At 52.4% G+C, this 24598-nt stretch overlaps 1 protein-coding gene across 1 annotated transcript in view; it reads left to right on the forward strand.

The window, feature by feature from the left end:
* SLIT1 (slit guidance ligand 1) overlaps positions 1-24598 on the forward strand; it is a 173466-nt gene that overhangs the window by 118376 nt on the left and 30492 nt on the right. The window contains exons 8-21 of the mRNA XM_060101471.1: positions 412-575; positions 2900-3047; positions 3653-3724; positions 4239-4310; positions 6599-6670; positions 7396-7539; positions 14315-14478; positions 15152-15175; positions 15306-15450; positions 16069-16143; positions 16299-16442; positions 19251-19394; positions 19919-20085; positions 22442-22574. Of these exons, the coding sequence (XP_059957454.1) occupies positions 412-575; positions 2900-3047; positions 3653-3724; positions 4239-4310; positions 6599-6670; positions 7396-7539; positions 14315-14478; positions 15152-15175; positions 15306-15450; positions 16069-16143; positions 16299-16442; positions 19251-19394; positions 19919-20085; positions 22442-22574 (1668 nt within the window). The remainder of the gene's footprint in view (positions 1-411; positions 576-2899; positions 3048-3652; positions 3725-4238; positions 4311-6598; positions 6671-7395; positions 7540-14314; positions 14479-15151; positions 15176-15305; positions 15451-16068; positions 16144-16298; positions 16443-19250; positions 19395-19918; positions 20086-22441; positions 22575-24598) is intronic.

The raw sequence follows: 24598 nt of genomic DNA on the forward strand, positions 1-24598 counted from the left end.
GGGGGTTGAGTGGAGTTGGGGGAGGGGGAGGTGAGCTACAACGGAAGGACGTCGAATGTCGTTTATAGTTGATGTTTTCCTTGGACAACAAATGATTTGTTTTTGTGTTTGGAGATGAGTTAAGTGATTTGGGCAGTGGGTCTACGTGAGCTCAGTGAGATGCATCTTCACTGGGCACACTCCAGCCAAAGGGGTGCCCCCTCTCACCCGCCGAGCCCGCTGGGAGGGAAGGGGCAGCTGCTGGGAAGTTTCCCGCTGCTGCAGATAACCCCCAAGTCGGGGCTGAGCCGTGCAGCTGACTGGGTGTAGGCCGGCCCCCTGCCCCGTGGGCGAAGGGGCTCCCAGGGTGCGGCCAGGGGCTGGGGGCCCAGGTGGGTCGTGAGCCACCCTGTCTCCTCCCTCCTCCCGCAGCCGCCTGCACTCCAACCACCTGTTCTGCGACTGCCGCCTGGCCTGGCTCTCCCAGTGGCTCAGGCAGCGGCCAACCATCGGGCTCTTCACCCAGTGCTCGGGCCCTGCCAGCCTGCGCGGCCTCAACGTGGCCGAGGTCCAGAAGAGTGAGTTCAGCTGCTCAGGTGGGTGCAGGCCCTGCTGGGGCTCTCGGCGGCCCTTCGCCTGCCCCACCTCCTGTTCCCTCCCACTAACCTCCAGTCAGCACGCGTTAACGTCTGGCCCTCCCGTGACCTCCTGTCCTCATCCATGGATGGGGTGAGGACATCTCCCCATCTCCTACCCTCGCCCATGTTCCCTCCTGTCCCTACTCGTTGTGTCCTGTCCTCACTGTTCTCCTTCCCCATCCGTTGTCTCTCCCGTCACCTTTGTCTCCACATCACCTCTTGCCTCCCCTGCATTTCCCCTCCTGTCCCCTACCCATCACTTCTCTCCTGTCCCATCCCTTCTACCCAATGTCTCCCTTTTGCTTCTTTGCTTCTACCCAGTGCTCCCGCCCTCGCCTCCCACCCCTCGCTCCACCCACTCCTTGCCCCCTCCTATGACCCCCTCTCCCATCCCCCATGGCCTTACCCCTGCTATCTTGAAAAGTCATTAAATTGGGCCTTCTAGCCTTGGTTCGAAGTGAAATGGACTCCAGAGTCCGTACCTCCATCTTCCACCTGGGGTCCTGGGAGAGCCTCCTGCCTGGCCACCCCGCTTCCTTTCTGGCCCCTCCAATCTCCATACTGCAGCTAGAAAGACCTAAAGAGAGCCACAGGTTTGGGCTGGTCACTGTTGCTTTGTCCTTACCTGGCCTTTCAGTGCTCCTAGGAGAGTCCAAACTGCCCTCCAGCTCTGCGAGGCTGGACGAGGTCATCTCGGCCTCCTCTGCCTGGTGGCTTCCTCACTGTTGTGTCTCAGTCGTGCCTGCCTCTGCCCTTCCCGGGAGCAGGTGCCTCCCACCCTGGCCTCCTGGCAGGCTGTTTCCCTGCTGGTTACATCCTCCCCACCTTGTGGCTCCCTCCTCCTCCTCAACCTGCAGGGCCCAGGGGGCCTTTCCTGGCCCCAGAGGGAGTCCCACACAGACTGATTGCAAAGTCCATGAAAACATGGATATGTGTGTTGTGTTCTCTGGCCATTTCTCAGTACTTTGCTCACACTTGACACAGAGAGAGAGATGCTCAAGGAATGTTTGCTGAGTGAATGACTGGCTCACAGATCCGTGACAGAGGATTAGGGGCTGCCCAGTCCTCCCAAGCCTGTGGGTCTGAGCCCGCCAGCCACACAGAGCTCGGCCTCCTCTCCTCAGGGTGAGGCTCGGGGGTGGGGGGGCTGTCCCCTCCTCCTCAGCACCGGCAGCCCCCGAGACTGCGTTCGAACACCGCCGTGCTCAGGGCTGCGGTGTGTGTGAGACATGATTCTGCGGCTCCACTGCTAGGTATGTGCACATGTTCTGCCAAACACACGTCCAGGAACATCCAAGCAGTGTTTTTCATAATATCCCAGACTTGGAGATTGCCCAAATGTCCACCAACAGGAGACTGGATTAGCCAATGATGGCACATCCATACAATAGACTATGAGTCAGCAATAGAAAAGAACAAACTACACAACAACATGGGCAAATCTCGGAGATTTTATGTTGAGTGCAAGAAGCCAGATGCAAGAGAGCCTGCTGTCTGGTTTCCTTTATGTGAAGTCCACAAACATGCAGAGCAAATCTTTGGTGATAGATCTCAGAATAGCGGCTACCTCAGGGAAGGAGCATGAGGGAACCTTCTTGGGTGATAGAAATATTCCATGTTGGGGGGGGCGGTTCTGTGGCTGTACCCACATGTGGAAATGCAGCCAGCTATACACTTACGATGGTGCACTTGGTATAACCGATGATACCTCGGTTTTAAAAAGTGTGGGTCCTTAACATCAGACACTGGGCTTCACCCTGATCTCACCACCTATGTGGTGAGATTCCATGTGCTATTAATTAATGTTGAGGATTTGTGAATTTTATGCCCTAATTAACTAATGTTGAGGACTCAGTTTTCTCACCTGTAAAGTGGCCACAATGATGTCATGCTCTTTGCAGTAGGATTCAACGAGATACTTCATGTACAGCACAGATTATGGCATGTGGCACAGAGTAAGCACTCAGTAAACATGGTCCTTTTCATACTCAGGCCAGAAGTGTTGAGTGACTTGGACTAGGACCTGGAGCCTCAGAACTGAGGGTAGGATTTCCTAGCGTGCAAATCACATGCTCATGCAGCACAGTTATGTTCAGATTCAAGTTCAGCAAACAAATACCTGCTATGTACCAGGCATCCGCAGAGTTACATCATGGTCCTTGGTGAGCTCCTCTGGTTCATCCTCATCTAGAGAAGCACCTTGTCCCCATCCAGCAGTCCGTATCTGGGAAGGGAGGTCCTGGCCCAGGGCCCCCTGAGGTCACAGCCCACTGTTTCCACAGGCCAGGGGGAGGCGGGGCACGTGCCCTCCTGCACCCTTTCCTCCGGCTCCTGCCCAGCCATGTGCACCTGTAGCAATGGCATTGTGGATTGTCGTGGCAAAGGCCTCACCGCCATCCCCGCCAACCTGCCTGAGACCATGACGGAGATGTGAGTACAGGCAGGGCAGGCACTGGGCTGCATCCCTCTGGCCAGGCCAGGCTGTGGTGGGCCAGTGAAGAGCCAGTGCAGGCGCTACCCCAAGGCTTGTCTTGAGGCCCCTCAGTGCAAACGGAGAAGATGTGCTTTGCCTCAGCTGGGCCGAGTTGTCTGCCCAAGGCTGGCAACTCTGGAGGGTTGGAGAGGGGTATCCCTCTGTGGTCCATCTGTCCAGCCCAGCTGGGTGAGTCTGCTAGAATTGGTTTCTTAGGGACTTCCCTGGCAGTCCAGTGGTTACGACTCCTCACTTGCACTTCAGGGGGCACGGGTTCGATCCCTGGTCGGGGAACTAAGATCCTGCAAGCCCCGTGGTGCAGCCAAAAAAAAAAAAAAAGAATTGGTTTCTTAGTATTAGCATCATTGGTGAGCCCCTTTCAGCCATGGCAGCCTGGGATAATGGAGCTCCAAAACCTGTCCCTTTTCTCTGCCTGTGCCACCAGCCCCCCTACTCCAGATGGAGGGTGGGAGCAGGGGCTGGCGGGCAAAGGGCCTGGTTTGGGGGACGGCAGGGGTGGGGTGACCTGCCCTTGTCCTTCCTCTGTGTTCTCTCTCTGCAGCCGCCTGGAGCTCAATGGGATCAAGTCCATCCCCCCCGGAGCCTTCTCTCCCTACAGAAAGCTTCGGAGGATGTGAGTGCCTCCTGCTGTTTCCTGGGGGTCAGCATGGGGCTGAGCCTGGAGCAGGCAGGCCACAGTCCCGGGGCAGGTCCTGACTGCCTGCCGTGGCTGAGCCCCCAGCAAAGCCATCATCTGGCCTTCCTACCAGGCTCATCTGTGACATGGGGATGGTGGTGGTGCGACCTCCTCGAAGGGCTGTCTTGCGGCCTAAATAGGATGCTGAGTCCGAGTCTGGCAGGTGACCAGAGCTGACCATTTCAGCTTGGGCACCCATAGGAGCAGTTGAGGCTGTGAGGGGTGTGTGTAGGGGAAAGCTGGGGTACCCACCCGTGCATGACCCTTGGATTGCACAGGGAAATAGTGGCCAGTCGTGGGTTTTTCGGGTGGATAGGGGAACTGGCCCTTCTCTTTCCTAATTTCAAAGAAACCCCTGCCCTCCTGTGGTATCTGGAAGGTAGCGGGGACAGGCAGGACTTGATGGCCACTGAGAGATTCAGCCGCCGTCTCTCCTCTGCTCACCTTGCAGAGACTTGAGCAACAACCAGATCTCGGAGATTGCGCCCGACGCCTTCCAGGGCCTCCGGTCCCTGAACTCGCTGTGAGTAGCAGTGCCAAGGCTCTGTAGTGGTCCAGGGCATCCCCCAAGGAGGCCGGCAGGGCCCAGGGCTCAGAGCCCCTCTGGTGGGCGCTAGAGAAGGAGCACAGACAGCCTCAGTGGGTCTCCCTCTGGCTGCAGTGACCAGGGTGGCTGTACCCAGCTTTCCCTTCCTCTTTGTGGACCCTCTGCAGCTGGGAGGGGGAGGAGGGAGTCAAGGGCTGAGTGCATGGAAAAGCTAGGCAGAGCTGTTGCCCCTGGCAACTGTGATGCTCTCCCTTCTGCGGTGGGGATTTTCCCAACCTTCTTTGGGGCAGTCATCTGACTCAGCCCAGCCTTCATGTTGGCCCCGCCCTCCCCACAGAGGCCCAGCACTCCATTCTCCTAAGCCTTGCCTGGGTCCTATAATGGCGGCAACCACCAGCTCCAGTTGTGAAATCTGCCGCAGCTTACATCTTTTGTCCAAAATGTGCTCTGATCTCAAGTTGTGATGAGTGATTGTGAAGAGTGTTTCCTGCCTACCCTGCTTCCCCCACCCTGTCCAGTATTTCCCTTCCCTCAACAGTTTCTTGGGGATCCATCAATCTGCAAAACGTTGTGCGGCATTGAAAATTAATCTCGGAAATGTTACTTCGTCTCTTTTTCCAAGAACCCTTGCTCGTACTCCCAGGGTCACTAAGCCCCTCACTCTCTGAGGTCCCATGGTACTTTGTCTCCATAGAGAGTGAACTCAGGGTGTCCTACAGTCAGGCTAGCTCCCTGTTGATGGGGGTCATTCATTTGTCTTAGGAATGAGGATTTTCACCTGTCCTTGGCAGCACTGGACATGGGCTTGGCGTTGATTCGGGGCCTAGGAAGTGGAACAGAATGGAGCTCCCCCTGGGGCAGTGCAGGAGGCTGTTAGTTCAGTGTCCTCTGTGTGCACCCTCTTCTCTTGGAATAGAGTTCAAGGTAGTGCGTGGGGCCGTTGGGAATGGCACCCCTAAAACTGTGCAGTGTGCAACCTACACAGCTGTACACGACAGCCTGGTGATGGGTCACTGTCCTTGGCTGAGAGGTCAGATCCTGAAGGTGGCTGCCAAAATGCAGGGTCTTCCTCTGAAAAGTGAGTGAATCTCCTCCTAAACTGGAACACGACAGTAGCCCATCTAAGCGGGTTCCTGTTGCTCATGGGTATCTGGTCGCAGCCGCCCTCTCACCATATAGGAACTTACATGCTGAGGTCATGCAAAAAGTGGACATTGACAATGTCTACCTGGTCAGGCCCTGACCTGGTCCCCCTGGCTCAGTTCCTGCCCCCTGCATTTCTCCACACAGCAGATGGAGGGCTCTTTCTAGTGGGAGTCTGGTGATGTCTCAGAGGCTTCCTGGTGCTGGCTGGGTAAAATCCAAGCTACTCTCCCATTGGTTTCCTCCACTCAAGCCACACTGGAGCTCTCCACATGGGCCAACCCGGATCCGACTTAGCTCCTGCTACGCCGCCCACCAAGAACGATCTCAGACATGGCACACTCTGTTTTCACTCAGAGTGTTTCCAGGGGTGGCTGGGGGGGCCGCTTGTGAGACTGGAGCGTAATACACCCCCCTCCCCAGGCCCCCGTGATGCTTTCACCATCTGTCTGAACCCATTTCTGCCTGCCTGTCTTTTTTGAACCTTTGCATTTTTTCTGATTATATATGGAATTCATGCTCCATGTAGAAAACTTTGAAAATTCTAAAGCATAAAACAACCCACTAGCAATCCTGCCACCAGATCTCAGCACAGCTAACACTTGGGTTGGTTTCCTTCTGGTGTTTTGTCTGTGCTGGAAAGACTCGCTTGACATGCTGGAGCTCATACCGCACGTGCCGTCTGGCATTCCAGTTTTTGCTTGTAAATTCCCTGAAAATATGTTAATATTTCCTGCTCTTGGGATTTTCTTCTCTTTGAACAATCTCCTTTTGGATCCCCAACCAGGTTAATTTCCCATGAGGTTCCCCAGAAGGGGCCCTTGCAGGCTTCTGTGGGATCCGTGTGTGAGGGCAGAGAGTGAGGGAGGGGTGCTCCCGCAGTGATGGGGATCATGCTGCCTCTAGCCCATAGGGTACCTTTGTGCAGTCTAGGGACCGGCGACCCCTTCCTGTCGCACTTTACTGCCATCTGCTGGCCACTGTTATAACAAGCCTACACTGCTGGGACCTGGCGTGTGAAAGGCATAGGGGTGGCACCATTGTTTGGGCAGGACTTGCAGAGCTGTGCCCCGGCCTGCCGGGCTGTCCTCTAACTCTCCTTTCTGCTGCCTTCTCTCCAGGGTCCTCTATGGGAACAAGATCACAGACCTCCCCCGGGGAGTGTTTGGAGGCCTGTTCACCCTACAGCTCCTGTAAGGACCCAAATGCGAGTGACCTTGGATGGGACCCATGGAGGGGGGGCAGTATTCCTCCGGCCTCTCTTTGGGCCTCTTTGGGGTGTGGGAGGCAAAGACCTTGGGGGATGGCAGGCCTGGCAAGGCTGTGAGAGTCTAGGGGGCTCTGCAGAGGCCAGAGAGGGAGGGAGAGGTGGATGCAGAGCTGATTGCAGGACGCCTGAGCTGAGAGGCCGCTGAGATGCGAACTGCGTTCCTGCTGAGCTCGGTGTGGTTGGGGACAGAGCTGTCTCCTGAAGGAGGACACCCAGGCCCAGGTCAGCCTCCTTGAGCCCTGAGCGTTCAGGCAAGGATTCTCTCCCAGGACCCAAGAAGCACAGAAGCCAAATGCTCCCTCTCAGCTCCTGGGAAACCCAGCAGAAGGGGAGGAGAAGGATACCCCCAAATGCCTTTGGGAGGTGACTTGGCCACTGTGCTCTCTGCTGTCCCAGAATCCCATTGGGCACCTCTAGCAGTTCCTTGAAAGAGAGAAGCATGGGGGACTAAATGGTCCCTGTGCACAGAGAAGGCAGCCGGAGCGCCTCTGCGTGGACTGGACACCCAGAGGGCCCGATCCCCTGCACCTGCTTCCGTGGGCTCCTCCCTGACATAACGCACGCTTGGTGCCTAGGAAGGTGCCCAGGACATGATGAGTCCAATTCTGTGCCTCTCCCCTCACCACCTGGCCCTGGCTCTGCCCACAGGCTCCTGAATGCCAACAAGATCAACTGCATCCGGCCCAACACCTTCCAGGACCTGCAGAACCTCTCACTGCTCTCCCTGTATGACAACAAGATCCAGAGTCTCGCCAAGGGCACCTTCACCGCCCTGCGGGCCATCCAGACCTTGTGAGTGCCCTCTTGTCCTCCCCCTCCGCCCACCCCAGCAGGTAGACCTAGGGGAGGTAACAGCCTCCAGGTACAGGCAGCGGTCTTGGCCTGTGCCTTTGGCTCACCGGGTATGGCCTCTGCTAGAGGACAGATTCTGGGTTAGACAATCCTGGGTTCAGATTCCAGCTACGCTCCTTATTGGCTGTGTGGCCCTGGGCAAGTTAATTAGCTTCTCTGGGGCTCAGTTTACTCATTCATAAAATGTGGATATCATCTTCTTCATAGGAATGTGGAATTGGGATGCATACTACAATTGATGGCATGTTTAATTGGCAGCGTTTTGTTCTTTCTTGATAATACATAAAATAATAGTGCATCTTGCAGTTGATAATGTCTTAAATGAAATACAGTGACAGCAATGCTGATTATAAATTAAAAATTAAAAGAGCAACAATTCTAGGAAGGTTGATTCCTAGGCATTTTATTCTTTCTGTTGCAACGGTAAATGGGATTGTTTCCTTAATTTCTCTTTCAGACTTTCTGTCGTTAGTGTATAGGAATGCAAGAGATTTCTGTGCATTAAAAATTTTTTTTAAATAAAGAGCATTTTAAAATCTCCTCCCTCATAAGTAAATAAATAAACAGATAGATAGGTAGATAAACAAATAAATAAATGCATATGCAGTACAATTGGCGGATACTGGTTGATGTGTTACTTAAGTTGTTTTTAATCTGTAAGTGTGGTCTCCATTTCCTTTTTCCTTGCACGTTATTTGTTGAAGACACTGCTTTACTGGATCCACAGAGCTCCCCACAGTCTGGATTTGCTTATCGCATCCCCTGTGGTGTAGTTTCACATGTTCCTCTGTTCTCTCTAGGTCCTGCAGATAGAAAATTTCATCTAGGAGCTTGGGTCAGGTTCAGGTATTTTTTCTTTTTCTGGCAAGATGACTTCATACTATTGTGTACTTTCAACAGGAGGCTCACGATATCTGTTTTTTTGTTTTTGTGTTTTTTTTGTAATAAACGCAGTCATTGATTTCAATGCCTAGACCCACTTGTTCATTAGGGATCCTGAAATGGTGCTATGTGAATTCTAACGTTCCCTCTTCATTTGATAATGCTGTTGCAGTTACGCTTTAAAGGAGTCCTTATTTTTTAGCTGGAATGCTTCTGTATAGGGAAACTTCTCTTCTACTATTTGGTTAAACTCAGGCACTACATTCCACATCTGTAGTTCTAAGCCCGCCGTTTGACTCAGCGTGCTGACCCACGGGTCCTGTGGTGCATATGCCTGACGGGCGTTTATTATTAATATTACCGTGGCCACTGTTGTTATTGCCATCCTTGCCACTGTCTACCCGCTGTGCAGCGCCCTCCGTCAGCTAAGATCCGCACGAGTGCTGGGATGAGTGTGAAACAGATCGAGTAGAAGGCACAGCTCCTGCTCCCTTGGGACCCTGCATGTCAGCAGGGATGTCAGCCATGAAGACAAACTCATTAGAGCCCACATACCCGCCGGCAGCCCACTCCTGCTAATTAATTTACTTAGAGACAGGGAGAGGGGGAGGGAGCACCACGGGGAAATCTTGCCAAGTATGTGAAATGAGAGGTCACAGGGAGACATTGGAAAGGTGGATTATTTTACGAAGCTGGCAGAACATCTGAGAGAAATGCACTAAGGAGATTTCAGGGCCGGGGACACACACGCAGGAAAGCCTTGGGGGTGGGGAATGGGGCTGAGCGTCTCATGTGAGGAGCTGTCTCGCTTTCAAGGTGGAAGGGGAGCTAGTATATCAGATGGATTGTGCTCACCAGGGGCGGCCTCTGTCTGTGTCCATTTACCTGGCTGGATTTCAGGAGTGCTTCTGCCCTCCTAGGTACCATCCCTGAGATCTTGGCCACTTCCACCAAGGCAATAGTAGGGCACAAAGCTGGAGCAGAGTGTTAGAACAGGAAGGTTTCCCATAGGAGACATGGTAATAGTAGTAATACTGATAATAGCGATAGTCACCGCTGTTTATTACCGAAGGCCAGGACACTGTGCTTTGCGTGTATTATCTTACTTAATACTTACAATGACCTATGAATGAAGGTTCTATCATCCTTGCCTTACTTATAAGGAAACTGAGGCAGAGGCAGACTCACCCTAGGTCACATAACATCTAGTAGAGCAGGGATTTGGTCTCAGGCGTCTCTTCACTGGCACTGAGAAATTAGTTAACTTGCCCCTAAACTGTGCTTTTACCCTAAGAATAGACCTCATTGTTAAGGCTGTAAAGCAAAACTGAACTTCGTGAACAACTATTATATATTGACAACTGAAGTACAATTTAGAACAAGAATTTTAAAAAGTGCAAATCCAAGGTACAATCAGATAGTGTTATGACGGCCTCAGATAGTTAAACCCTTGGCCGAGTCTTATGTCAGAACCGAGCGGATTTCAACTTACAAAATCTTGCTTGATTTGTTTGTAGCTCCAAGATCTGTGGCTGAGTGCCATGTGTCACAGTATTGATTTTGTAGTTTTACTTGCCCCAAGAGAGTAAAAAAAATTTTTTTAAGCTTGAATGAGGTATAACTTACATACCATAAAATTCACCTGTTCTGAGTGTACAATTCAGTGATTTTTAGTAAATTTACAGTTGTTCAACTATCACTACAATTCAATTTTAGAACGATTTTCATTACCCCCCCAAAATCCCTTGTGCCCATTTGCAATCAATTCCTATTTCCAGCCTAACCCCAGGCAAGCACTAATCTAATTTCTGTCTCTATAGATTTGCCTTTTCTAGATATTTCATGAAAATGGACTTATGTGATATATCTTTTGTGACTGACTTCTTTTGCTTAGCATAATGTTTTTGAGGTTCCTTCATATTGCAAGTATGTATTGGGTTGACCAAAAGGTGCGTTCGTTTTTTTCCGTAAGATGGCTCTAGTAGCGCTTAGTTGTCTTTAACTTCATTCGAAACAATTTTGTTAGATTGTATGTGACAGCTGTCATATCAGCGTGCATTTTTTCAAAAACTTATCAAAATTGGTGAATTTTTGTGTAGCCATTTCAATATTGAAGATGGAAGAACAAAAACATTTTTGGCATATTGTGCTTCATTATTTCAAGAAAGTGAAAAAGCAACTGAAACGCACAAAAAGATTGGTGCAGTGTATGGAGAAGGTGCTGTGACTGATTGAATGTGTCAAAAGTGGTTTGTGGAGTTTTGTGCTGGAGGTTTCTTGCTGACAATGCTCCACGGTTGGGTAGACCGGTTGAAGTTTATAGCGATCAAATTGAAACAATAATTGAGAACAATCAACATTATACCGCGAGGAAGATAGCCAACATACTCAAAATATCCAAATCAAGCGTTGAAAATCATTTGCACCACTTTGGTTATATGAATTGCTTTGATGTTTGGGTTCCACGTAAGTTAAGAGAAAAAAAACTTCTTGACCATATTTCCACATGTGATTCTCTACTGAAACGTAATGAAAACGTTCCGTTTTTAAAACAAATTGGGACGGGCAATGAAAAGTAGATACTGTACAACAATATGGAACAGAAGATATCATGGGGCAAGCAAAATTAACCACCACCTACCACACCAAAGGCCAGTCTTCATCCGAAGAAGGTGATGTTGTGTATATGGTGGGATTGGAAGGGAGTCCTCTATTATGAGCTCCTTCCGGAAAACCAAACGATTAATTCCAGCAAGTACTGCTCGCAATTAGACCAACTGAAAGCAGCACTCGACAAAAAGCGTCCAGAATTAGTCAACAGGAAACGCATCATCTTCCATCAGGATAGCACAAGAACGCATGTTTCTTTGATGACCAGGCAAAAACTGTTACAGTTTGGCTGGGAAGTTCTGATTCATCTGCCTTCAGATTTTCATTTATTATTTCAGTCTTTTACAAAATTCTCTTAATGGAAAAAATTTCAATTCCCTGGAAGATTGTAAAAAGCACCTGGAACAGTTTTTTGCTCAAAAAGGTAAAACGCTTTGGGAAGATGGAATTATGAAGTTGCCTGAAAAATGACAGAAGGTAGTGGAACAAAAGGGTGAATACATTGTTTAATAAAGTTCTTGGTGAAAATGACAAATGTGTCTTTTATTTTTACTTAAAAACCGAAGGCACTTTTTGGCCAACCCAGTAACCGTATTTGTTCCTTTTTATTGCCAAACAGTTTTCCATTGCATGCACATTTTGTTTATCCTTCCTCACTGTTGGACATTTGGATCATTCCCACTTTGGGACCATTATGAATAATGCTGCTGTGAACATTTTCTTACACATCTTTGTGAGGACAAAGGGTTTCATTTCTCTTGGAATTTCTGGGTCACATGGGAAATTAATGTTTAACCTTTTAAGAAACTGCCACTGTTTTCCAAAGTGGCTATACATTTTACATTCCCACCAGCAATGTTATGAAGGTTCCAATTTCTCTACATCCATGCCCACACTTGCTATCGATTTTCTTTTCTTTCTTTCTTTCTTTTTTTTTTTTTTTTTGCGGTACACGGGCCTCTCACTGTTGTGGCCTCTCCCGTTGTGGAGCATAGGCTCCGGACGCTCAGGCTCAGCGGCCATGGCTCACGGGCCCAGCCGCTCCGCGGCATGTGGCATCCTCCCAGACCGGGGCACGAACCCGTGTCCCCTGCATCGGCGGACTCTCAACCACTGCGCCACCAGGGAAGCCCTCGATTTTCTTTATGATTACAGCCATCCTAGTGGGTTTGAAGTGGTAGCTCATTGTGGGTTTAATTTGACTAATGATGTTGAGTATCTGCCCAAAAGATTTTTAGTTGTGACGTCTTAATGCTTAATCCAAGAAAGAGACTGGGAATCCGTCTCCCCTTCTACCTTCCACTATCAGAAATGTCCATGGAGATAATTGTCTGGCCACATGTGCAGCCTATTTCTGGGTGTGCCTTTAACATGATTATCTTTTCCCAAGCAGATTTTTTTCCTTCCTCCTGAGCATTTTCTCTCCCCAGTTCCCTGCTCTTTACACCTTCTAAAAATTCTACTTTATGTCAGATACTTAAGTTTATACAGAAGCCACTTGCCTCAGTGGGTGATTCCAGTTTTGTAGGTTGCTTTTGACAAAAATAGCCTGTTCTTAAAAAGGATGTATTCTACTCTGCACCCCTTGGACATTTTAATACGTGCCTGAACAACATAACTGAGTTGATTTTAAACAGAGTTTTCTGCCAAGATTGTGATAGAGGGAAGCAATTCGTTCAGGCAGAGGCTGTGTACTAAGGCACAAACAGATGTGGATGGGGCGGGTGGAAGGATCCCAGAGCAATCCCTGAATCCTGGTGTACTTTAGATTAGCTACGAACTCTGCCCTGGAGAGTCAGCACACACATCTTCGCTGTGCAAATTGGCAGTTTAAATCGGGGAAACAAACCATCCAACAGGATGCAGAAGGGGTGGGAGGGGCCTGGCCCACCTGGTGGAGCTGAGAGGAGCCAGGACTCAGGCAGGAAAGTGGGGCAGGCACTGCAAAGGGGAGTGGCAAGGACAGCTGGGCAGGGAAAGCTGTCACCAAGCATACTGACCAGTGGCCAGAGGGCAGAGCCCAGGAGGGGATGGATGGAGAGAGAGTGGCCAAGGTCTGAGCTGAGCTGAGTGCAGACTCTGGGCAAGGGCTCGTGCCTCTGCTTGGAGAGAGCTGTGTGGCCCTAGCAGGAGCCTGGGCTGAGGCCAATATGTAGATGACTTGAATTAATGGCATTAGATGGAGGAAGAGTAGCCATGGCATGGCGAGTCCTCTGAGCTGGCCCCATGCAGAAGCATTGGCTCTTGGGAACAGTAGCCAGGACAGGGGCTGGATTCTTTTCCCTGGCTGTCTCGGTGTAGAAAGCAGGGCACACAGTGCCGCATTGGCTCAGACACAGGTGGGCAAGCTGGCTGCTAGGTGGTTCAGATGTGGCTGGTCTGAGCCTGCAGGGCAGTCAGGGCCAATGGGAAAGACACCCCTGTGGTCACTGACAGTGACCCGGGTTCCCTCAGCTAGTATCACCTGTCAGCTGCCCCCGCCCCACATTTATCCTGAGGGTAACACAGGGAGCCTGCAAGAAGATATGAGTGGTTCCCCAATAAGCAGCTACTCAGTAATGCTTTCTGAGTCTCCCTGTGTCAAGAGACGGCCTGTAAAATGGTCAAGAGGGGGCAGCCCTTATGGCCTGGGGTAGGAACGGAGATTCCATGGAAAGCTGAGGGGCCGCAGCAGGCACTTTGAGACCTCCTACCCCAGCTGCAGGCCCAGCCTTGCCACCCTGGCCCCAGCCCCTTCTTGACAGAGGCTGTGGGAAGGAGGCTGCTGCCGCCCAAAGCCACAGGGAGGGGACAGTCCAGGACTCATGGCACCAGCGGGGTCCAAAGGCCGCTGGATGCTGAGGTCTTGGGCTCTAAGGTCCGTTCCATCACCTCACCCTTGGAAGGACAGGGGTGCCCTGGCCGGGCTCTAGGTTGCTCCTGCCTCCACCCCTGTTTGTCACAGGGCAGAGGGAGGGACAGGTGAGTAGAAGGAGACCGAACAGAGTGAGGCTTGAAGGGACAGCTGGAAGCTCCAGGCTGTGGAGTTCCAGCCCCACTGCCAGGCTCTGGTAAGGCTTCTCCACAGGTGGTGGGCATCCCCAGGTGCTGTCCCCAGGTGGCGCATTTCTCCCCAGGGCCAGGTGGGCTCTGGCCACGAGCAAGCAGTGAGGCCCCGTCCAGGTGGCGGTGAGCACAGCTGTGCAGCCTTGTCTCTGATCTCGCATCCGCCCCCTTTGGACAGGCATCTGGCCCAGAACCCTTTCATCTGCGATTGCAACCTCAAGTGGCTGGCGGACTTCCTGCACACCAACCCCGTCGAGACCAGCGGGGCCCGCTGCGCCAGCCCCCGGCGCCTTGCCAACAAGCGCATCGGGCAGATCAAGAGCAAGAAGTTCCGGTGCTCAGGTAGCTGCCCGCCCGCCCGCCCGCCTTCAGTCTGCTCAGGGACCCTGTGATGTTCCTGGAGGGTCCCAACAAGGGTGCCCTGGACCACGCTGGACCCAGGCTGGAGGGTGCGGGCCCACAGTGTAGACTTGGATCTACAGTTTCCCACCCCTTGTTTTACTGAGGCCTGGGAAGGTGGTAGAGATTGCTGAAGATACCCCAGAGAGGACAGGCAAGGACCCAGGCCCCTCTCCTCCCAGGACAGTTCTCTTTCAAGCTTTTTAAGACACTCAGGAGGCCTGGGAACCCTCCTCAGAGAGATGGTTGCCTCCTCCAGGCTCTGGAGCCGCAGAAACGGCAACTGGCTGGGGACAGTGTGGGTCGGCTTCTGAGCCCGGCTCCTGGTCCATCCTCACCTGTGTCATTGTATGTGAACATTCCCGTGGTTTTGGTGCTCCCTGGAAGAGGTTTACTTGGGTGTGGTGCTGTCCCCTGCATCAGCCTGGGCAAGGAATACCTGTGTTCGTAGCAAGACCTTCACACACGGGCTGGGTGGGTGGGTGCTGGGGCCTTGGTTTGTGACCCGAGCCTGGTTCCTGAGGCAGCTTCCGCTGGGCAGCAGGGCTGGGGCCTGGGCTGTTCCTGCATGGCCTGGACAATCCCAGCATGGTAGTGTTTCTGCTTCTCTCCCCAGCCAAAGAGCAGTACTTCATTCCAGGTAAGAGCGGGGACCGAGGCCGGCCTGGGTGGGACAGTGGCAGTGGGAGGCCAGGGGGGCCCAGGAGACTCTGGGCTCGGCAGGGCTGCTTGGAACTCCTCCGGCCCTGGCCCCCGCCCTCTCACCACAGGCACGGAGGACTACCAGCTGAACAGTGAATGCAACAGCGACGTGGTCTGTCCCCACAAGTGCCGCTGCGAGGCCAGCATGGTGGAGTGCTCCGGCCTGAAGCTCACCAAGATCCCTGCGCGCATCCCCCAGGCCACGGCCGAGCTGTGAGCGCCCCCAGCCACTCCACATCCTCTCCTGCCCCCAGCTCCCACTGACCCTCCTGGCCCTCCTCCGGGTTTTCCTCTGTCGCAGCTCTATTTGGGGACCACTGGAGACCCCACCCCGGGAGCATGCCAGCTGCTGGCTCCAGCAGGAAGTGGTCCCTCTGCTTCTCACTCCTGGTCCCACACGCCCTGCTGAGGCAGTCTCTGGCCCACAGGGCAGGTCACCAGCCTGAACCAGGGCGGCTTCTCTCAATCATGCTTTTGCTTTCTTTGTGGGGACCTGATTCCATCAGCTAAAGTTGTAGCCTAAGCCATTCTTTTATTTTTCTTCTTTCTCTAAAAATATAAATTTGTGCACATATATATATGCATGTGCACAGATACCTACACAGGCCTGTCATTTACGTATGTAAATTTCATGGCATTTTTCATGTTAAAAATATCCCCATTCACCCCCCAGCTCTTGGTCCAGCCTTTTCTGAAATAGGATCAATTCATCTCACCAGAGAAATTCTTCTGGGAATCCCCTTTGTTTGAGTCCCAGATAGTCTCAGTTTGGAAGATACTTTAATGGCTGTCATTTATGGATGTATAAGTTCCCTTCATTGCTTCTTACAGACGATTAAACAACAATGAGATTTCCATCCTGGAGGCCACCGGGATGTTTAAAAAACTCACCCATCTGAAGAAAATGTGAGTCACCTGTTGGTGGGAAGGTGCAGTCAGGACGCCGGTCAGGATGGGAAGGGGAAATTCTGGGTGTGGGGTAGCTCCTGTCGGGAGCAGGGCTCCCGTGCATGGGAGCTGGGTGCAGGAAAAGCGTCCTGAGCTCCATCATCCTCTCCCAGCAATCTGAGCAACAACAAGGTGTCGGAGATTGAAGACGGGGCCTTTGAAGGCGCAGCCTCAGTGAGCGAGCTGCACCTGACCGCCAACCAGCTGGAGTCCATCCGGAGCGGCATGTTCCGGGGCCTGGACGGCCTGAGGACGCTGTGAGTGTGTGGCCGGGGAGCAGGGTGGGCAGAAGCCAAGCCAGAGTGTGGGCCAGTCTGTGTTAAAGGGAAGGGAAGAGCGAGGGTGGGAGTCTCCTTCCCTGGCCCCAGCTTGCAGGAGTTGAGGGGGCCGCGGCTGAGGACCCTGGCTGCAGCGCACCAAGTCATCAGTTGTTGGTCACTGTGACGAGGGCTGCCTTCTGGTTCCCCAGGGTGGGGGGGGTCGATGGCGGGTGAAGGGATGGGGAGGTGGGCCCTTCCGGAGGTCCCCTCTCATCGCCCCGTGGTCAGGCTGCAAGAGCACAGCACGTGTTTTCAGTTCAGGAGTGGCTGGTGCTACAGTGTCAGCGGCCTCGCAGAGGTGACTCAAGTGGGTGTAGGCGGGGGAGGAGGGATTCCCACCATCCCTGGGATTCTGAGACCCCATGACTCAGAGCCCAGGCAGAGCTCTCCAGACGTCAGGACTGAGTGGGATCCTGGGGTCATCCAGCCCTCTGTGAACGCTGAAGGGAGCCCCTCTGACTGTCCAGGCAGCGCTAACTCTTCAGATGACCATGTAGGACCTTTAGAGCGTCCGATAGACAGTGCTGTCCTGTCAGACTCACCACAGGGACAGAAACATCCCACATCCGCACTGACCAATCTGGTAGCCGCATGCGGCTGTGGAGCACTTGAAATGTGGCCATTGCTACGGAGGCACTGACTTTTGAATTTCGTTTCATTTTAATTAATTTAAGTATAAACAGCCACATGTGGCTAGTGGCTACACTGTGGATATCACCTCTAGAAGCCACCGGCCTGGATTTAAATCCCAGCCCGCAGTAAGGCTATAGATTTATTTTCTGAGCACGTATCATGGCATTTGTGTAAGGTAAATGAATGCATGGAGGCATTCCCTGTGGATTTTTGTTTGTCTGTTTTACACAGGGGATTTATTATGCACTGTGTTTTGCAGCTTGCTTTTTTTTCACTTGTAAAGATAGTGTGGCAGGCTCTTCATAGAGGGCTGCCTCATTCTTTTCTTTTTTTTTTTTCTTTTTGTGGTATGTGGGCCTCTCACTGTTGTGGCCTCTCCCGTTGCGGAGCACAGGCTCCGGATGCGCAGACCCAGTGGCCATGGCTCACGGGCCCAGCCGCTCCGCGGCATATGGGATCCTCCCAGACCGGGGCACGAACCCGTATCCCCTGCATCGGCAGGCGGACTCTTAACCACTGCGCCACCAGGGAGGCCCTGCCTCATTCTTTTCTATACATGCCTAGTATTCCTTGAAAGAGGGTGCCGTGGGCTATTCGACCAGTCACTTGGGTTCTTTCTGAGGAAGACTTGGAGTGGACAGAGGAGAGAGGAAGGGCTGGTGCTGGGACAGAGCCTGCAGGAGCATGTGAAGGCTGGTGAGGGCACAGGAAAAGGAATGCCTGTAACCCCTCCACTGACCACAGTTAATTGTTGATATGGACAACTATCCTTCCAGTTACACACACACACACACACACACACATGTACACCCACATACATGCATGCAAACACACAAATATATTTTAATGGAATCCTAGAATACATTTTATTTAGTAATCTGTTTTTTCCTTAAACAGAATGTGAGTGTCTTTACGTATCCTTATGATTTCTTTTACAACATCATTTTGAAAGATTATATATTATATAATTATTAGAGATTTAGGCTGTTTCTAATTTTATTACAAGCAATGCTGTGATTAATATCTTTGTTATGAAATTCTGTGCTCATCTGGGGTTATTACCTTAAAGATAAATCCCTAAAGGTAGACCTGCAGGGTAAAAGCACAAAGGGCCCTTTTAGGGATTTTGGCACATCTCACCAGGTGCACTTTGGGCAGGTCCCAAGTCGTTTTCCTGCCAGCTGTGTATGAAAGTGCCCATCCTCCCACCCTCCTGCCAACCCTGGGCTTTACTATTATTATTTTATTTTTAATTATTTTGTAATTTGGCAGGCAAAGATTCACTATCACTTAAATGTTCTTGATTTGAACATTTTTCAGTGAATGTTCATAAGCTATTTGTTGATTTATTTCTGTGCATCTCATGCTGTGACTCATTTATCCTGTAACGGAAGTTTGTACCTTTTAATCTCCCTCACCTAGTTCACTCATTTTAATTTCTTTTGTGAATTGCCTATTCTGTGTCAGGCTTAGTCTTTGTTTTTGCTTGGGGAAAGGAATTGAGCCAGATGTTTGAGGATGAACAGAGACTTTTGCAGCTATAAATGAGGAAGAAGGTCATTCTAGAAGGAGATCCAGCCGGGGAAAGGTGTGGGGATGCAGGCCTGGGCAGAAGGCCTGAAGGACAGAGGAGTGGAGGGTGTGTCCATCCCTGGGGAGGCGGGCAGGGGCTGCTCTGGGGCTGGGTTGGGCAGGCGCTCACATGTCATGGTAAAGAGTTTAAACATGATTCTGTGGACAGTTTAGAGGCTGCTATGGGCTTTAGGCTGGAGAGCGACATGGCCGGGTTTAAGTTTTAGGAAAGTCTCAGGTGTTGATATGGAGTGTGGCCTGAGGTTGGGGAGGCTCTGGGCATCCATGGGGTGAGGGTGATGGTCATCGGCATGGGGGCCGTGTGGGCAGGATGGAGAGGCAGTCAATTCAGAGGCAGGGAAGGCCTGGAGGGGAGCCCAGGTGTCCCAGGTGTGTAGAATCCTGCGCTGTGGCTCCCCTCTCTGTGGCTCAGTGCCCCGAGAGGAGAACTTGTGAACTGGCCGCTGGCGGCCAAAGCACAGGGCAGGCAGATGGCCGCAGGGCACGGCACGGACTCTCCCCTCCTCTCCCTGCTCCCAGGATGCTGAGGAACAACCGCATCAGCTGCATCCACAATGACAGCTTCACGGGTCTGCGCAGCGTCCGCCTCCTCTCGCTCTATGACAACCAGATCGCCACCATCTCCCCTGGGGCCTTCGACACCCTCCAGGCCCTCTCCACGTTGTAAGTGCGCCTCTAGAGGGCAGGCGGGCCTGGGGCTTGGGCACCAGCCATCCGAACTGAACCCCGGAGCCCTGCCCATCCACCACCTTGGGACACGGCCTTCTCCGGTGGTCACTTTAAAAGACTCAGGGTGGGGCTTCCCTGGTGGCGCAGTGGTTGAGAGTCCGCCTGCTGATGCAGGGGACGTGGGTTCGTGCCCCGGTCTGGGAAGATCCCACATGCCGCGGAGCGGCTGGGCCCGTGAGCCATGGCCGCTGAGCCTGCGCGTCCGGAGCCTGTGCTCCGCAACGGGAGAGGCCACAGCAGTGAGAGGCCCACATACCGCAAAAAAAAAAAAAAAAAAAAAAAAAAAAAAGACTCAGGGTGTTTGGGTCCTTGCACGTTAGAATGTTGCCTCTTGGCGGGTTGGTGGTCCGGGAGGGTTGGGTGGCCGTGTGGCCAGCAGGTGGCGAGCAGGAGCCGGCTTTGCTGGGACAACTGAGTCTGGTGGTTGTCTTCGCGGTCATACCACCCGCCTCTTCCAGAAACCTTCTGGCCAACCCTTTCAACTGCAACTGCCAGCTGGCTTGGCTGGGCGACTGGCTGCGCAAGAGGAAGATCGTGACGGGGAACCCGCGATGCCAGAACCCGGATTTCTTGCGGCAGATTCCCTTGCAGGACGTGGCTGTCCCCGACTTCAGGTGTGAGGAAGGTAACTCATGGCCCCCTGGGTGGCAGGGGGACGGGGAGAGGTCATGCCCCAGAGAGGAGGGGTCCCCTGGGGAGGGGAGGCTCTGTGGAGGGGGAGGGGCCAGGAGCAGGGAGACCTACTCAGTCCTGTGCCTGCCTCTGCCTGGTGGGGTCTTCGTGTGATTATAAGAGCAATAATGTGCTTGTTGTTTAAAAAATGGGGAAATATGGATAAAAGACGGGAATAAACGTTACCTATTAGCCCATCACTCAGAGAAAATCATAGTTAACATTTTCGTGTAATTTCTTTATGTAAGTACGTTTAACCCGGAGACCTACCTCCTGGTTATTCCTAAGCGCTCCGGACAGTGGATTCAGCCTGTCTGTAACGTGCAACAGGACACTGTCAAGGGGGCACCCCTTCCTCCACACGTGGGTCACTGCTTGTGCCAATGTCCTCTTTCCCCTGAATCCTCCGTCTCTCTCCTGTGGCCACTTCCTTCTTCCCTTACCCATGCAGAATCTAGCGCGTCCCGCCATTCTCCACCCTGGCCCCCAGAGCATCATTCCCACAGGCAGCTGTGGGAAGCAGATTTTTACCGAAGGTGACAGAACAAGCTTGCGTCTTGCCCAGTCCTGGTCCTCCCTTCTTCAGCCCCTCCTGTCCTCTCTCCAGTCTGTTTCCAGGGGGCAGTTCAGCTCTCAGGCTGGCCCATCCAAGCCAGTGAGGGGGGTGCTGGGTGGGGAGCTTCAGCTTTCACGCCAAGAATGACAAGGTATTTTTCTAAACCAAATCAATGGATTCTCTAAGAGCAGTTTGGCTTCTAACTTTTAAAATAAACAAAACAAAACTCCATACTTCTCACATATATATTTTATATCATAGTTTCTTTTTTTAAAAAAAAACACCTGAACTATGTATTTTGGACATTTTCTGATGCCATCAAGTAGTTTTCTGAAAGCATTATTTTTTTCCAAGAAACAGTTTCTTTTTATTTTTCTTCTTACAAAGTGAGGCATCTTTATTTCCTTAAAAACAAAACCAAAAATAACGGACAATCCAGAAGGAGAATAAAAAGATCACTGGTGAGTCCCTCTTTCTACTTCCCCACCCCAGATGACTCCTGTCAGCACTCCGTGTGTGGCCCCCTGGATCTTTACTGAGTGTTCGTGTGCACATGTGTGACACACGTAGGGTCTTGCAGTACTGCCTGTGTACCTTCTCAACATGACAGTCCCTTGTCTGGAGGCATCGCATGGCATTTACGTGCTTCCAAACTTCTGCTGTTATGCCTCGTGCTGCCAGGAACATCCTGATAGATAACTCTCTGTACGTATACTCAGTTTTTCCCCTTAGACTAACTTCCTAGGAGTGAAGGGATGTGAATATGTTAGAGGTGTTGGTGCCGAGCGGCAGTAGGACGTAGTGGTCACGAGGGCAGGTTCTGGAAGCAGCTGGCTTGGATTCCAGGCTGCGGGACCTCTTCCAGGCTGGCGGACGTTGGGCAAGTTACCTAATCACTCTGTCCGTAGTTTCCTGTTCTCTAAAATGGGCTGGGAGTAGCACATCCACAGAGGGATGTTGTGAGGATTCAGTGAGTTCATCCTTATCACGTGGCACCTCCACACAGACGCCTTCCATAGCCGACAGTCCCTGTCACCTGCTTCCTAGCAACTCCGACAGTGGTGTCCTTATCGCCCCTCCTACGCCCAATCAGAAGGAAGGAGGGCACACAGAGGGCGCTCAGTACTATTTATTGAGTCTGTGAAAGCTGGTGGGACAGAAGGGGCTCAGACTGTGTGCCAGCCAGACCTGGGTACAGACCCTGAATTACCTCTGATCAGCCTTCTGACCCAAGCAAGCTGTTTAACTGCTCCAGATGTCAGTAAGATAGAAGTTCCTTCATTCAACTGACCTAATTTGGAGGCTGCTGTGTGCCAGGCCCTGCTCTCCGTGCTGGGCTCCTTCAGTGAACAGAGAAGGAGGTGCAGGTCTCTGTCCCCGTGATGCTCACATTCTAGGGGTAACGGCTGCTCCCTTTACGTACATTAAGGAGATTACGTTCGATACAGTATCTGGCACATAGTAGGTGTTCAAGAAATGGTGTGGCTGCCATCCTCCTTCTCTGCAGTGCCTGGGTCCGCCTCAGAGCTGAGGTGGAAGAGATGGACCCAAGACCTATTTTAAGCTCAAAACAGGTCCAAGGGGCTTTGCCCCTGGTGGGGGAAGGGTGCAGCTGAGAGGAGACTTACTGGTGCACAAGGGGGTGTCAGCGCGGGGCCACTGTCCGCAGGTGCCCTGGAGCTGGGCCCTGGCTGCAGGAGGCCCTGAGGAGGCCTGTCCCCTTGCTGACGTGGCTTCATGCCTTCCTCCCCAGGCCAGGAGGAGGGGGGCTGCCTGCCCCGCCCGCAGTGCCCCCAGGAGTGCGCCTGCCTGGACACCGTGGTCCGATGCAGCAACAAGCACCTGCAGGCCTTGCCCAAGGGCATCCCCAAGAATGCCACAGAGCTGTGAGTAACCCCTGCCTGGTGGCAGGAAGAGGGCGACCAAAAGCAGATGTTAGCTGACTAGGCGCTTGGAGTTAGGGCTTTGCAGGAGACACTGGTTCCAAGGAGGTTTGAGCTTCTCTGTGACCGCCCCCTGCTCTGCAGTCACCTGACAGCAGGGGTCGCCTGTGGCGAGTGCTTCATCCCCTTAAACTAAGCTCTGCCTTTAAAATAAGAAATTACATTGCTTTTCCCACTTCACATCATCTCATGAGCATTCCCTTCAAGAGAACGCTCACAAAAGTTGTTTTTATTGTCCACATAATATTCCATCACGTGAATCTACTGTGATCTATATAACAAATCCCCCTTTGTTGGTATTTAAGCTTCCAATTTGTTTACTCTCATAAATAGCACTGAGGTGAGCATCCCTTCAGCGAAACTGCTAGTCGGAGAGTGGTGCATTGTTGGGACTCTTGATGACCTTCCAGAAAAGCTGTCTCCTCTGCGCTCCCGCCCGCTGTGTGTGGAAAGAGCCTTCTTGCTCCCCCTCCCCCTCCCATGCCCCGTCAACACTGGCTGTTGTGGTGCTAACTCTTTGTTGATTTGGATTTGGTATCTGAGCCCATGTGGGGACGTGGGTATAAACATGTATGGCAGACAGCGGGATGGAGAGCAGGCTTCTTTGACGGACCCCTCCAAAGGGAAGGCCTGGGTCAGGCCCTGACTCTTCCTGCCCCTGGGATTGGTCCCTTCAAGCCTCCATAGCCGAGATTTTTTTTTTTTTTTTTTTTTTTTTTTTTTTGCAGTACGCGGGCCTCTCACTGTTGTGGCCTCTCCTGTTGCGGAGCACAGGCTCCGGACGCGCAGGCTCAGCAGCCATGGCTCACGGGCCCAGCCGCTCCGCGGCATGTGGGATCTTCCCAGACCAGGGCACAAACCCGTGTCCCCTGCATCAGCAGGCGGACTCTCAACCACTGCACCACCAGGGAAGCCCCGGGCTTTTATTTTCCCTGAGCGGAGCACGTGAGGTTTTCATTTGTATTTCTTTCATTACCTGCAAAGCTGGTATTTCTTCACAAGCACACCAACCACTGCAGTCCTTGTCCTGTGACTCCTGCTGCATCCCCCGCCCAGTTTTCTGTAAACGTCGTATGTCCCGTTCTCTCCTTGGTGCCTCCTAGCAACCCTGGGAGTAATGAGACAGGCAGGACAGCCTGGCTCCCTTGTCTGAGGATGCTGAAGTTCAGAGACTTTAAGCCTCAGTTTCCTCAGCTGTAAAATGGGGCTGCTGGGTTTGTTGACAAGGGAGGCTGAGAGGATCGAAGGAGATGGGCCGGGAGTCATTCTGTAGGATGCAGGGTGACAGGTCGGGGGAGTAAAGCCCTGATTTGTGCTCTGTGGACCTCTGGGGGGTGGACAAGGCATCCTGAAGGTTGCCTTCAGTGGGGCTGCAGCTCCCGGTGCTCCCGTCAGCTTAGTAAGGATGGCTGGTGGCCATGGGGGAGGGAGGGCAGGTCACAGCATTTCGAATCCCAAGCTTTGCGAATGATGAGAGACCAGTGGGTGGGAGAAGCCGGGTCGGTAACAGAACTGACTGCAGAGAGAGTTGGAGAGTCACCTTCGGGGTCCTGAGCCTGGATGGTTAAGAACATGGAGTGTAGTGCTGATGCAGTCAGGAGAAGCCTGTGTGGGTGTGAAAACACAGAGCTTAGGTTTGGGCATGTTTGGGTCTGGGGCCAGCCTCAGGCACCTTGCCAGCAGGTAGAGGGGGACCCTGGGTGCTGCTGAGGACCTGGCAGGTGGGTATTAGCCTATTATAAATTACCTATTTGGCCAAGAAGGCTGGAGAGAAGAGAGGGAAGACCAGGGGGTCCAGGATTGAGCCTGTGGTGCCCACCGACAGGGAGGGTGATGAGAGGACGAGGCAGGGGCTCGGGAAGGAAGCCACAGGAGGCTTCATGTCTCATTGGCTTTTACCAAGTGTTTCAGTGGTATCTTCCCAAATGGCCTAAGAAATGTCCGTGTTTTCTCCTCCAATTAGCGAT

The sequence above is a fragment of the Mesoplodon densirostris genome, chromosome 1 (assembly GCF_025265405.1).
Source record: "Mesoplodon densirostris isolate mMesDen1 chromosome 1, mMesDen1 primary haplotype, whole genome shotgun sequence".
NCBI classification, from domain to species: Eukaryota; Metazoa; Chordata; class Mammalia; order Artiodactyla; family Ziphiidae; genus Mesoplodon; species Mesoplodon densirostris.